Source organism: Ctenopharyngodon idella, chromosome 8, assembly GCF_019924925.1.
Source record: "Ctenopharyngodon idella isolate HZGC_01 chromosome 8, HZGC01, whole genome shotgun sequence".
In the NCBI taxonomy this organism is placed as follows: Eukaryota; Metazoa; Chordata; class Actinopteri; order Cypriniformes; family Xenocyprididae; genus Ctenopharyngodon; species Ctenopharyngodon idella.
The window spans coordinates 32,866,481-32,880,134 of NC_067227.1; the positions used below are offsets into that span (position 1 = coordinate 32,866,481).

General features: G+C 40.0%; 1 protein-coding gene across 1 annotated transcript in view; it reads right to left on the bottom strand.

Moving 5' to 3' along the window:
* ikbkb (inhibitor of nuclear factor kappa B kinase subunit beta) overlaps positions 1-6,573 on the bottom strand; it is a 32,793-nt gene extending 26,220 nt beyond the window's left edge. The window contains exons 1-2 of the mRNA XM_051903685.1: positions 6,389-6,573; positions 5,427-5,547 (exon numbers count right to left, since the gene is read on the bottom strand). Of these exons, the coding sequence (XP_051759645.1) occupies positions 5,427-5,531 (105 nt within the window). The 5' untranslated portion in view covers positions 5,532-5,547; positions 6,389-6,573. The remainder of the gene's footprint in view (positions 1-5,426; positions 5,548-6,388) is intronic.
* Positions 6,574-13,654: the final 7,081 nt, after the last annotated feature.

Genomic DNA, 13,654 nt, shown 5'->3' on the forward strand with positions numbered 1-13,654 from the left:
TGCAGGCATGTAAACTTTGGGAAAAGAATATTTATGGCACTCAGACAGGTTTGTTCTATGCAATTGTGTTAATGGAAAAAAACGAGATACATTTCTATTTTCAACATTATTTGCTCTTCAGATACTGCTCTTTAAAAGGAAAACTTATCAGCTGTATGCAAACTGACCCATATCTGGTTTTTGACCACTGAAAATGTGTAAAATTGACCAATTTACTCATGGAGCCACATTGAGATCCCCATATCTCTGGAAATGAACTATGTTGAGCCTTAAAAATGAAGATACCACAAGAAAAGTTTGTTAAGAACCGGAATCTAAAAGGATATTAAGAGATCTTCTTGAGTTACAGACATGCAAACTTGAGGCAATAAAAAACAAGAAGTGCTTTTCCCCATTCTTGAACGCTCACTGTTGGCATATAATGAAACACAGATAGCTAAATTCAACAGATTTTACTAATAGATCTACCAATCTCTGTGTAAAAATAAAATAATGATGCTGCCATCTTTATAAAGTCATTTTTACACCCCTCTAATTTGGCTCCAAATCTCAGGTGAAAATGGTCATTTTGACCCCCCTCTACAAAACAGTGGATTACTCAGTAAATATACATCTGTGCCATTTAATATTTCAGTTTTCTTCTTCATTTATGTATTTCTTTCACCTGAAAAAATATTAACAAAATCAAAATTTTAGCCGGGGACCTCTGGTTGACACATAAACTGTCATGAGGGTGAAATGTGTCTGTGACCTTTGGAGCCTAATGTGAGTCTACTATCATAATGAATGAATGATCAATAGTGAATGATAAATGCATGAGTGTTTCTGTGGTGGGTAAAGAATTATATCATTCTATAGTAAAATTCAGGGAGGAAATCAAAAAGGCGGCACTTGAATTCCATCTTGCCCATTTCCTATGGTACTTCCTTTTAGTTCACTCCTCATGACAGGAATTATGATGACCGGTGACATCAACCGGAAAACGGCAGAAAGAGAGAAACCAATGCAGTCAAGTGAGTAAGCAAACATGATGCATTTTGCATTTAGTAAACTCAATGAAATCATCATCATGAGTCTTGAATTGTAATGGCACAAATCTATGGTGAAGATATTTCTATTTTGCACTTATTTAATATGATTATTCAATGTGGTCTCATACACAACAGCCACAGACACACAAAAACAGTATTTCCACACTGGTTTCAGTGAGTGGTCATCAACATCCGCTTCACCAACACCCTAATTATTGGTGATGACATGATATGACATGATGTCACCCCTGACCCCCAGAGAATGTGAGTCTGAACTCAACCTGTGCTGAACAGGATATAGAGGCAATAAAATGTGATAAGACTCTGTTATATGGTCCAGCAGGTAAAGTGGTGCATCTGATGACTTATTAAAACAACATGAACACTTATTAAAATAGCCCTGGTAACAGCACACCTCACACCTCCTCAACACGAGGAATCATTAATGTTTAATCTTCTTCAGCATTCCTTGCAGACTATATGATCGTCACACTCGGTAAACCTCTTTAAGAATGTGTGTGTGTGTGTTATAGTGTAACTTCAGCAGGCAATGAGTGATCATGATGTCATCTGTGACAGGAAGTGGGACAAAGCAGGTAGATGCATTTCCTCCTTTCATCTTATTGTTAGAGCCCCAGTGCTGTGAAGGTTAAATCATGGGAATCTGCAGTGCCTCTATTTTAGGATGTTCAAACACCTTTATCCTGATGTGCTGTAGCAGGATGGGGTGGGACGACCCCGGTGCGCCGTTTACCAGCAGACCACCCAAAAAAAAAAAAAAAAAGACCGTGACCCTAATTTGAGTAACATATTATTGGATCAACATCCTTTCTTGATCCTTCAATAGAATTCTTATTATAATATCATTGTCCTAAACCAGTGGTCAGCAACCTGTGTGTCATGAAGTGCCATTTTTTTTAAAAAAATATTATTTTATTTTATATAATAGAGATGCACCAGTACTAAATTTCTCCACTGATACTGATAGCCGATTATTCAGAGTGATATCTGCCGATAGTTTAGGGGTTCTGCCTTTTATACACCTTTTTTAAATGAATGATAATTTCATTATAATTAATAATTATATTTTTTATTATTATATTTTGAAAGAAATGCAAATCAAAACTTTATTCTCTCCGTTTCATCAACTTGTTTCAGAGTAACTGGTATCATGTAAGCAATAAGGTACGAGAGGCTGAATTACGAGAGGCGTGCATTACTCCACTTCGCGTCGTGCCTAACAACGCCCTTCAGCCGTGACTTATTCACGATACAGCATTAGCCTCGACTATCTTATTGCTAAAACGGTTACCACACAATACAAATAATAAGTAAACTTTTTCTAAAAGTCTTCCTTCCGCCGGAAAAAAATAGTCCCTGACTGTGAACAGCAACAGAAGTTACATTATTACACCATTAGATGGCAGCAAAGACTCTCTTTATGAGTGTGTCAGTCAGTAGCGAAGACTTTTATATTGAAAAGACTGAATTGTTGTGAACACGGAACAAGACGCAACTGACAAATGCTTTGACTAGTGCTGTCAGTCACGGGAAAACCCCTTAAATGTTAAAAGGACAAGATAATACATCGGACATTTAAACAGATTTTTTATTATGAACATAGGACTGACCTGAAGGAAAATGCTAAATCTGAATGCAGGTAATAAACTCGCTCACTCGATCTCTTTCTCACAATACTCTTCTACATAATACAGTAAGCTTCAATGAACAATATCAATTGAGAACATACAGTTTACGTTGCTAAGGGTGTTGTGTAGTGATACACAGAACCGTTGGGTGAAGCGGTCATAGCCGTGTTTTATCGTGAATAAAACACAGCTATTGACCAATCAGGATCAAGGACAGGAACTAACCGTTTTATAAAAACACATTACACAAATTAATGTTAACACACATTAACTAAATTCTGAAGCTTACATTAATATTTCTTAACTTTCTGAATGTTGTTAATTCATATAATTACTATTAATATTGAACATAAAACTTGTTTCTTAGTTTTTTCTTTACACAAAACTCAAATGCAGTGCATTTTCCTGCCCTCTTTTGATTGACTGGATATATCGGCCCTGACTATCGGCTGTTTTTAAACTATCGGCTGATAGTGTGAAAATTTGCTTTTATCAGCTGATACCAATTATTGGTGCATCTCTAATATATATACAAACTTGCTTATTTGATTACTAACATAGAAATGGAGCAGAATGTTAAATCCTTCCAAAGCAATTCCCACAAAATGTGGTTTAAACTCTAAAGTTTGTTTATTTTGAGGTTTAGATCTGGATCCACTTGGATCGTGAATCACTTATCATAAATTCATATAATTATAGCATGCCTTTCTCCACCATGAGAAACTGAGCATCTGCAGCTACGCATATATACTATAAAAACATGCATTTCACAATGTATTTGAACAGGAAACAATAAATCAGTTGAACACATCTGCCGCTCCTCATGATCCTGATGCACAGCGGACAGTAAATGCACACTGACACATGCTGAATGTCATGAGAACGGCTTCACAGTCATCTACTTCTGTGTGTCCAATCAGCCTGATTCACTTACAGTGGTGGTCAGAATTATTGGCACCCTTGGTAAATATGATCAAAGATGACTGTAAAAATAAATCTGCATTGTTCATTCTTTTGATCTTTAATTCATAAAATTAGCAAAAGTCTAACCTTTCATTGAAGGAAAAGAATTGTAAGTGGGGGGAAATCACATTATGAAATAAATGTTTTTCTCCAAAACACGTTGGCCACAATTATTGGCACCCTTTTATTCAATACTTTTTGCAACCTTCTTTTGCCAAGATAACAGCTCTGAGTTTTCTCCTATAGTGCCTGATGAGTTTGGAGAACACCTGACAAGAGATCAGAGACCATTCCTTCATGCAGAATCTCTCCAGATCCTTCAGATTCCAGCTCCATGTTGGTGTTTCTTCTCTTCAGTTCGCTCCACTCATTTTCTTTAGGGTTCAAGTCAGGGGACTGGGATGGCCATGGCAGAAGCTTCATTTTGTGCTCATTGACACATTTTTGTGTTGGTTTTGATGTTTGTTTTGGATCATTGTCCTGATGGAAGATCCAATCACTGCCTATTATTGGATTTCTAGCAGAAGCGGTCAGGTTTTGATTTTTATCTGTTGGTATTTGATAGAATCCATGATACCATGTACAAGAACAAGATGTCCAGGACCACCAGCAGAAAAATAGGCCCACAACATTAAAGATCCAGCAGTATATTTAACCGCGGGCATGGGGTACTTTTTATCCATGTGTGCACCAAACCCATCTGGTGGGTTTGCTGCCAAAAAGTTCTTTTTTTTAGTTTCATCTGACCATAGAAGCTGGTCCAGTTTGAAGCTCCAGTCTTGTCTGACAACTGAATATGCTGGAGATTGTTTCTGGATGAGAGCAGAGGATTTTTCTTGAAACCCTCCCGAACAGCTTGTGGGGATGTAGGTGCTGTTTGATCATTTTTTTAGGCTTTCTGAGACTCAAGACTCAACTAATCTCTGCAATTCTCCAGCTGTGATCCTTGGAGAGTCTTTGTCCACTCAAACTCTCCTCCTCACCGCACATTAGGACGATTTAGACACACGTCCTCTTCCAGGCAGATTTGTAACATCTTTAGTTGATTCTTAATTATTACCCTGATGGTGGAAATGGGGATTTTCATTGCTTTAACTATTTTCTTACAGCCACTTTCTATTTTGTGAAGCTCAACAATCTTTTGCTGCACATCAGAACTATATTCTTTGGTTTTACTCATTGTGATGAATGATTAAGGGAATTTGGCCTTTGTGTTTCCTCATGTTTATACTCCTGAGGAACAGGAAGTCATGGCTGGACAATTTCATGTTCATGATCACCCTGGTGTGCCCAAAAAAATGTAAATATGAATGGGAATATACTTCAGAGATATTTTACTCATAAAAAAATTATAGGGGTGCCAATAATTGTGGCCAATGTGTTTTGGAGAAAAATATTTATTTCATAATGTGATTTTCCCCCCACTTTCAATTCTTTTCCTTCAATGAAAGGATAGATTTTTGCTATCTTTGATCATATTTACCAAGGGTGCCAATAATTCTGACCACCACTGTATAATACAACACTGTGGTTTAAAACAACTTTAGTCCCATTTTAAAAACATTCCCACCATTATAACTCAGTCCTAAAACTCTGAGGAACACTAAAAGTTGATAAGAATGTTGTTAAAACCCTAAAACTAATCTGACTGCTTGAAAGAAATATTACAGCACCCACAAGGATGTTGATCCAGGCAAATGTTCTGTTCTAGTGTAAATCATGTTGTGGATGGACTGGGTTTATGAGTGTGCTACGCTTGACTTTCTAAGGAATCATATTTTACCTTATTTTGCCAGAGAGTGACATTCCCGAAGCCTCCGGTTCCCAGTCGCTCTTTCAGTTCCCAGGGGCCACACATCTGCGGCTGCATGGAGGGCGGACGGCTCATGATGGCCCCTCAAAACCTGCAGAGAGAGGGAACAATGTCAGAACGATTAAAAGCACAGATATCCATGTGTACTAGGATCATAAGTATATGTGTGTGAAAATACAAGAGCTAAATATAGCACCTGAAGAGGTCCTCATTTGTAAAAATGACACATACACTAAATGTTTTATGATAATTATTGTTATTATCTAGTTTTTCATTATTATTATTATTTAGTAACAATATTTAGTTTATTATTAGTATATATTTGAGGGTTTTAGTTAATATATAGACATTTAAAGACAAGGTATAACCCTGAATATGAAGCAGCACAACTGTTTTCCACATTGATGATAATCAGAAATGTTTCAATGATTTCTGAAGGATCTTGTGACACTGAAGACTGGAGTAATGATGCTGAAAATTCAGCTTTGATCACAGGAATAAATTACACTTTACTATTTATTCACATACAAAAAAAAAACTATTTTAAATTGCAATGATATTTCACAATATTATTGTTTTTACTTTATGTTTTATCTAAAAATGCACTTTTGGTGAGCAGATGTCCATGTCCTCATTTAGGCAGCTAGACAAGTGTGTGAGATTTCAAATCGCTTTATTTTCTGTTTTAAGCACTGTTGAATATATTGTGTGAACTTGATGTTGTGAAACACAGTTTTGTTCTTCATAATCAGCGCATGTTTGTACACAAGATCAGATCAGTTTATCAAACTTTCATAAAGCTGCTGCATCACATAAAACTAACGAAAGTTCATATGTTTAAATATAAATAAGTTTTAATCGCAGTATATTGCATATGTGCGATAAAGCAGCTCGTGTTCACATTTACCGCCGTTATTGTAAAGTGATTTTACCTGCTGCTGTCAGATTTGATCTGATCTACTCCAAAACACTTCTCAAAACAGAGGATTCCTGCGATCTTTACACATCTACGGATTTCTTTCGTAAGTTATTCAGTAAATGTTTATGATTATGTTTTGAAAGCAGAAGAACATTGAGTTTCTCTACTTCCTGAAACTTTCCTTTACCGTAAATATTGTAAAAGAGCAGACTCGCAAAGTAACATCCGTACTTACAATAGGCTACTATGCATACTACACACTAAGCATAGAATATCAAATCATACTTTGACTACATTTCTGTACAATAAACATCTATCTATATCTATCTATACCCATCTAGTGTTTAATTGTTGAGTCAAAGTGCATTCAAACAGTGAAAAATGTCACCAACCTTTTAAAATATATTTTCATTTAGGCTATTTATGCTGAATGCATAGAATGCACAGAAATGATGTGCATTATATAAAGCACTGATTCTTGAGATAAGGGACAAAACATGTTTTAGAAGTTAGTTTTTATTATTTAATAATACATTATTTTTAAACTGATATATTTGTAGCTGATGAACCATGTAAGGGAACAGGTTTTTCTGAAAATGTTTTTTTTCTAAAAAATGTACTTTTATTCACTTCGGAACTTAATTTGTGTCAACTCCATCAGACACATTAAAAAGCATGATATTTTAATTTGATCCATCCAACAACAGTGTAAAGTCTTCAATTATGTAATAATGGTGTTCAGTAAAGGAGCTAAGTGAAAAAAAAAATAAATTCTCTAAATTCTTTTCTTGAGTTAGGGGTAACTCTAAACTCCTTAATTATTTAACCTTCTTTTTAATATTAAACATATATAACCAATGTTCTTAGGTAAATCAGGCATGATATCATGTAGTTCAGTTGATGTTTTAATATTTTAACACAATTAATTGAAAAATAAATAAGACATTTACATTGAAATTAACAAAAACCTTCACCTGACAGTGTTAAATACTGACCATGTTGACAAATACTGACGGTGTTGACAAATACTGACCATATTGACAAATACTGACCATGTTGACAAATACTGACCATGTTGACAAATACTGACGGTGTTGACAAAAACTGACAGAGTTGACAAATACTGACATGTTGACAAATATTGACCATGTTGACAAATACTGACCATGTTGACAAATACTGACGGTGTTGACAAATACTGACCATGTTGACAAATACTGACGGTGTTGACAAATACTGACCATGTTGACAAATACTGACATGTGGACAAATACTGACCATGTTGACAAATACTTATGGTGTTGACAAAAACTGACAGAGTTGACAAATACTGACATGTTGACAAATATTGACCATGTTGACAAAAACTGACAGAATTCACACATACTGACAGAATTGACAAATACTGACAGAGTTGACAAATACTGACCATGTTGACAAATACTGATGGAGTTGACAAAAACTGACGGTTTGACAAATACTGACGGAGTTGACAAATACTGACAGAGTTGACAAATACTGATGGAGTTGATAAAAACAACTGGCGGAGTTGACAAATACTGACGGTGTTGACAAAGGTCCAGCTGGGGACAAATATACAGTATATGTAAATAGAATCATGAAACAACATTAGAAGAATTCCCCATATGCAAAAAACTATTAAATAGTTAACTATTAATAAAAAATATTAATCCACATTATATAAACTTTTTGAGAGCACTTGTAACCATCAGACCTGATGGAGTTGACAAAATATTTTTTTCCACCTTAACATGTGTTGTACAGTGGAGCAATTTTGTTTTCTTTCTCAGTTGTAGCTGCCTTACTAAACATATCAGAAATGGCAAGATTTATTCCACAACTATTTACAGAAACTATTACACCGGGATGACGGAGTTGGCATGTTAAAGCTGTGACCGCAGAGACTTCAACATTGTTTGTATAAAATATGAACAAACTATAAAACTTCCAGGACTGAGTCCTACTGTGAGATCCACAATGAGCAGGAAAAAGAAAAGTGAGGGCACAACTTTGATAGGCATTTTTTATGGAAAATATAATTCAAGACTTTTTGTATTGTATGATATATTACAGATCTCTGCTTTTCAATTTAAATGTATATTTTTGAATTTGTTGCATTTTTAAACACTTTGTTTGGTAATTTTACATTGTGACCTCATGCTGAGGACAGGCCAAATTACATGTATTTTCCATGTATTTAAATAATACTAACAAAATCATTTAAAAATAAAAGCAATGAATGTCCTGAGTATCCAGATTTCCTTTAGATGTAACTTTTTAAGAATTTTTATTTTGATGAATTTATTTATTTTTGATATTTTTGATGAATTTATTTATTTTTATTTAGGGCTTTTGTGTGTATAGGACATTTTGTCCTTTTTCTCAAGAATCAGTGAAAGGTTTATACATATCCTTCATCTCTTTGTACCTACTACTGCTTGAATCACTGCTGCGTACTCTTGTGATCATTTCCTCAGAAAAGAACTGTTAATGATGATTTCCTGTGGTGCCACCCTCCAAGAGGACAGATTTACGGATGTTAACCTCTCAACCTTGAAAGTTGGAGTTTCCTTCATTTGTTTTTTTTTTTTTTTTCTTTTTCTGTCAAAGGATTGACGTTTACATTTGTAAGAATTTCTACTGAACTGTTGCAACTTTATAAAAAGATCAAGTATTCTTGTTTAATCTAATGCATAAAAAGCAATATCAAGCTTTTAAAAGTAAGTTTTATTTGTGTAATAATATTAGATAAATAATCATTTGACTGTGTCTCGGTACTTTCAGGAGACACCCTCACCTCCTCATTATGACCCGTTTTCTCTTTAAATGTCCAAATAAAAGGTTGCTTTTATGTTTCATTTTACAAGAACTGCTGTGTTCCTAAATAGCCACAGTAACAAAATAATCCTGATGTCCTGTGTCATTATGAATAATCTGCTCTCTGAAAGTGAATCTAATGAATCTTTTGGCCATTTCAGCCTGAGCGATACGGAAACTCTCAGATGTGGCCTGTGGAAACATGTCATCATTGAGTAAATAAATAGAAGGAGGGTAAACAGCTAATAAATCTTAATCAGATGCTCTTATGAATCGCACGTTGCCTCATACAAGAAATTCGACGGGTCATTTTGGTGACATTGGTCCATTCTGGTCACTAGCTGATGTTCTAGCGCGAGTGACGAAGATGGCGTAGATGTGACGTCCTGAACCGCCCCAGCTGCTCTCGTTATGTGTTTACACAGAAGTTTCCTGTTACCGTGCATAATTCTAGAGATACAAGGAGATAATCTGTGTTTAACATTATACAGATAATAAACATGCTTGAGTCACACAATACAAATACACAGACTGTCACGAAGATGTCAGGGAATGAACACAGACAGAGGATCCAAGTGCAAGAATAACAATATTTATTGACAGGAAAATGCTGTACAATAACTTCACTCCAAGGGTCAGTCGAGGCAGAGGCTGTGGCGTGCAGAGTGGCGAGGCACTGGGTGGCGCAGGGCTACAGCGGGTATCAGAGAACAAGGATAATCCAACCCAGAAAACAGGGCACACGACGAAAGTCCAGAATCCAAAAACCAGGAAGAAACACACAGAGAACACGACACCGGGAACAGCCTGCAACGAACTGACAAAGACACATAAAGACATGCACAATATATAACAACCACTAACAAGACACGGCTGGCAACAGATCGCAATCAGACCATAATGGGTGACGCCCACACAATCATTCACTCACACCCAACACACACACACACACACACACACACACACACACAACAACACACGAGGGTGAGTAAGTGAATCCATGAACCGTGACAGTACCCCCTCTCCTATGAGCGCCTCCTGGCGCTCCCAGGAGAGCCTACCTGTTGATAGTAATCATCAATAAGAGAGTGATCCAGGATGTCCCTGGCAGGAACCCAACTCCTCTCCTCCGGACCGTAACCCTCCCAGTCCACCAAGTACTGGAATCCGCGTCCCCTTCGCCTAGCGTCCAAAATACGACGAACCGAATAAACGGGTTCCCCATCTACGAGACGCGGCGGGGGGGGAACCGGAACCGGCGGATTAATGTTAGCATGAAAAACAGGTTTGATTTTAGATACGTGGAATACGGGGTGAATTCTACGGTACGCTGGGGGGAATTTGAGGCGGACTGTCACCGGACTAAGAATCTTGGTGACAGTAAACGGGCCAATGAATTTAGGTGCCAACTTATTACATACGGAGCGGAGCGGAATGTTCCTGGAAGAAAGCCACACTTTTTGTCCGACGACGTATACGGGAGGCTTCAGCCGGTGGCGATCGGCCTGGGCCTTGGTGCGCGCTCCCACCTGAATAAGAGTCTCTCGGGCTCTTCTCCACGTGTGACGACACCTCTGGACGAAGGCGTGAGCGGAGGGGACCGCGACTTCGGATTCCAGACTAGGAAAGATAGGTGGCTGGTAACCTAGACTACACTGGAAAGGCGACAGGCCCGTAGCCGACACTGGTAACGAGTTGTGCGCGTACTCCACCCAAGGAAGCTGCTGACTCCAGGATGAAGGATTCTGAGCTACCCGACATCGCAACGTTCTCCCCAAATCCTGGTTGGCTCTCTCAGCTTGCCCGTTACTCTGGGGATGGAACCCAGATGACAAACTAACAGTCGCTCCCAGTAATCTGCAAAACTCCTTCCAGAATCTGGAGGTAAACTGGGATCCCCTGTCAGAAACCACGTCTACCGGGAGGCCATGAATACGAAAGACGTGATTAATGACAGTAACCGCTGTCTCCTTGGCAGAGGGTAATTTGGGCAAGGGGATGAAATGTGCCGCCTTCGAGAACCGGTCCACTACGGTCAAAATCACCGTATTGCCCTGTGAAGGAGGGAGGCCTGTTACGAAATCTAGCGCTATGTGGGACCAGGGTCTTGAAGGGACAGACAGCGGTTGAAGAAGCCCATCTGGGGAACGATTAGAAATCTTACCACGAGCGCAGACAGAGCAAGCCAAAACAAAATTGCGAACATCGCGAGCCATGCAGGGCCACCAGAATCGTTGCTTAACCAAAAACATGGTACGACTAACCCCTGGATGACAAGCCAGATTGGAATCATGGCCCCATCGGATAACGTCTGGACGTAACCTCTCTGGTACAAATAATCGACTCGGTGGGCACCCGGGCGGAGGCGTTACCCCTTCTAAGGCCGTGTGGACCTTCGACTCGACCTCCCATGTGAGTGAAGAGACAATGAGTCTCTCAGGTAAAATACACTCGGGAGTGGACGGGCGCTCGGAACGATCAAAAATACGAGATAAAGCATCGGGCTTGATGTTCTTAGACCCGGGACGATATGATAGAGAAAAATCGAAACGACCGAAAAACAGAGCCCACCGAGCCTGCCTAGAGTTTAGTCTTTTAGCGGATCTGATGTATTCTAAATTCTTATGATCGGTCCAGACGATGAAAGGTACCCCCGACCCCTCCAACCAGTGACGCCATTCTTCCAAAGCTAATTTGACCGCCAGCAGCTCCCTGTTACCAATGTCGTAATTCCGTTCGGCGGCGGATAAGCGATGAGAAAAAAACGCGCAAGGATGCATCTTATCGTCCGTGGCGGCGCGCTGGGAAAGAACTGCCCCTACCCCCACCTCTGAAGCATCAACCTCCACCACAAACTGACGTGAAGGATCAGGGGCGACAAGAATGGGAGCCGAAACAAAGCGGCTCTTCAGATTGGAAAATGCAGCCTCAGCTGTATTAGACCACCTGAACGCCGTTGCGGTGGAGGTTAAGGCGGTCAGAGGAGCGGCTAGTTGGCTGAAGTTGCGAATAAAACGCCGGTAAAAATTGGCGAATCCCAAAAACCTCTGCAGGGCCTTACGGGAATCTGGGATTGGCCAATCCACCACAGCCTTAACCTTGTCAGGATCCATGCGCACCCCCTCAGACGACACGATATACCCTAAAAATGGAACTGACTGTGCATGAAAAACGCACTTCTCCGCCTTGACAAAAAGCCCATTCTCTAGCAGCCTCTGGAGCACTCGTCTGACGTGTTGCACATGTTCCTGGAGAGAAGAAGAAAATATCAATATGTCGTCCAGGTAGACATAAATGAACTGATCGATCATGTCTCTCAACACGTCATTAACGAGTGCTTGAAACACGGCGGGCGAGTTGGAAAGGCCGAAAGGCATAACCAAGTATTCAAAGTGCCCTCTAGGGGTGTTAAATGCCGTCTTCCACTCATCCCCCTCCCTAATGCGAACCAAATGATAAGCGTTGCGCAGGTCCAATTTCGTGAAAAGAGACGCGCCCTGCAGCCGTTCAAAGGCAGAAGACATCAACGGCAAAGGATAAGTATTCTTTACCGTGATGTTGTTCAGTCCTCTGTAATCAATGCACGGCCGCAGCGACCCGTCCTTCTTACCCACGAAAAAAAAACCCGCCCCCGCGGGAGACGAGGAAGGGCGGATGATCCCAGCTGCCAGAGAATCAGAAATGTATTTCTCCATGACCTCCCTTTCCGGATTAGAAAGTGAATATAACTTGCCTTTAGGCGGAGAAGACCCTGGTACTAAGTCTATGGCACAGTCGTAGGGACGATGCGGAGGAAGAGAAGCAGCCCGGGACTTACTGAACACTTCCTTCAGGTCAAGGTACTCCTCTGGCACGTTTGACAGATTCACCGACGACTCCTGTAACACAGAACGAGACACAGAAGAACAGGCAGACAACAAACAAGACGCATGACACTGGTTGCTCCATTCTGCCACGGACCCCTGACCCCACTCGATCCTGGGCTTGTGTTTGAGCAACCACGGATGACCCAAGACGACCGGATGAGTAGTAGATCTAGAAATAAAAAATGGCAACTGTTCAGTGTGATTACCGGAAGTGATGACGGTTAAGGGCTCCGTGGCGTGTGTGATGGTGGGTAGCTTCTGTCCATTAAGGGCGATGACAGTTATGGCATGTTCCAAAGGGTGAATGGGTATGTGCAAACGCGTGACCAGATCATAGTCCATGATGCTGCCCTCCGCCCCCGAGTCGACCAGAGCCTGGCAGGTGTGATGCCCCGATACCCACTGTAGTCTCACCGGGAGGAGTGTCGCAGATGAGGATTTATCCAAGGAAAGACCACCCGACAATAACCTCGGTACTACTGTCGGGCTCTGCCTTTTACGGGACACTCCCTAAGAAAATGCCCCGCCCCTCCACAGTACAAGCACAGGTCAGTTCGTTCTGTCAGGGAATGAAC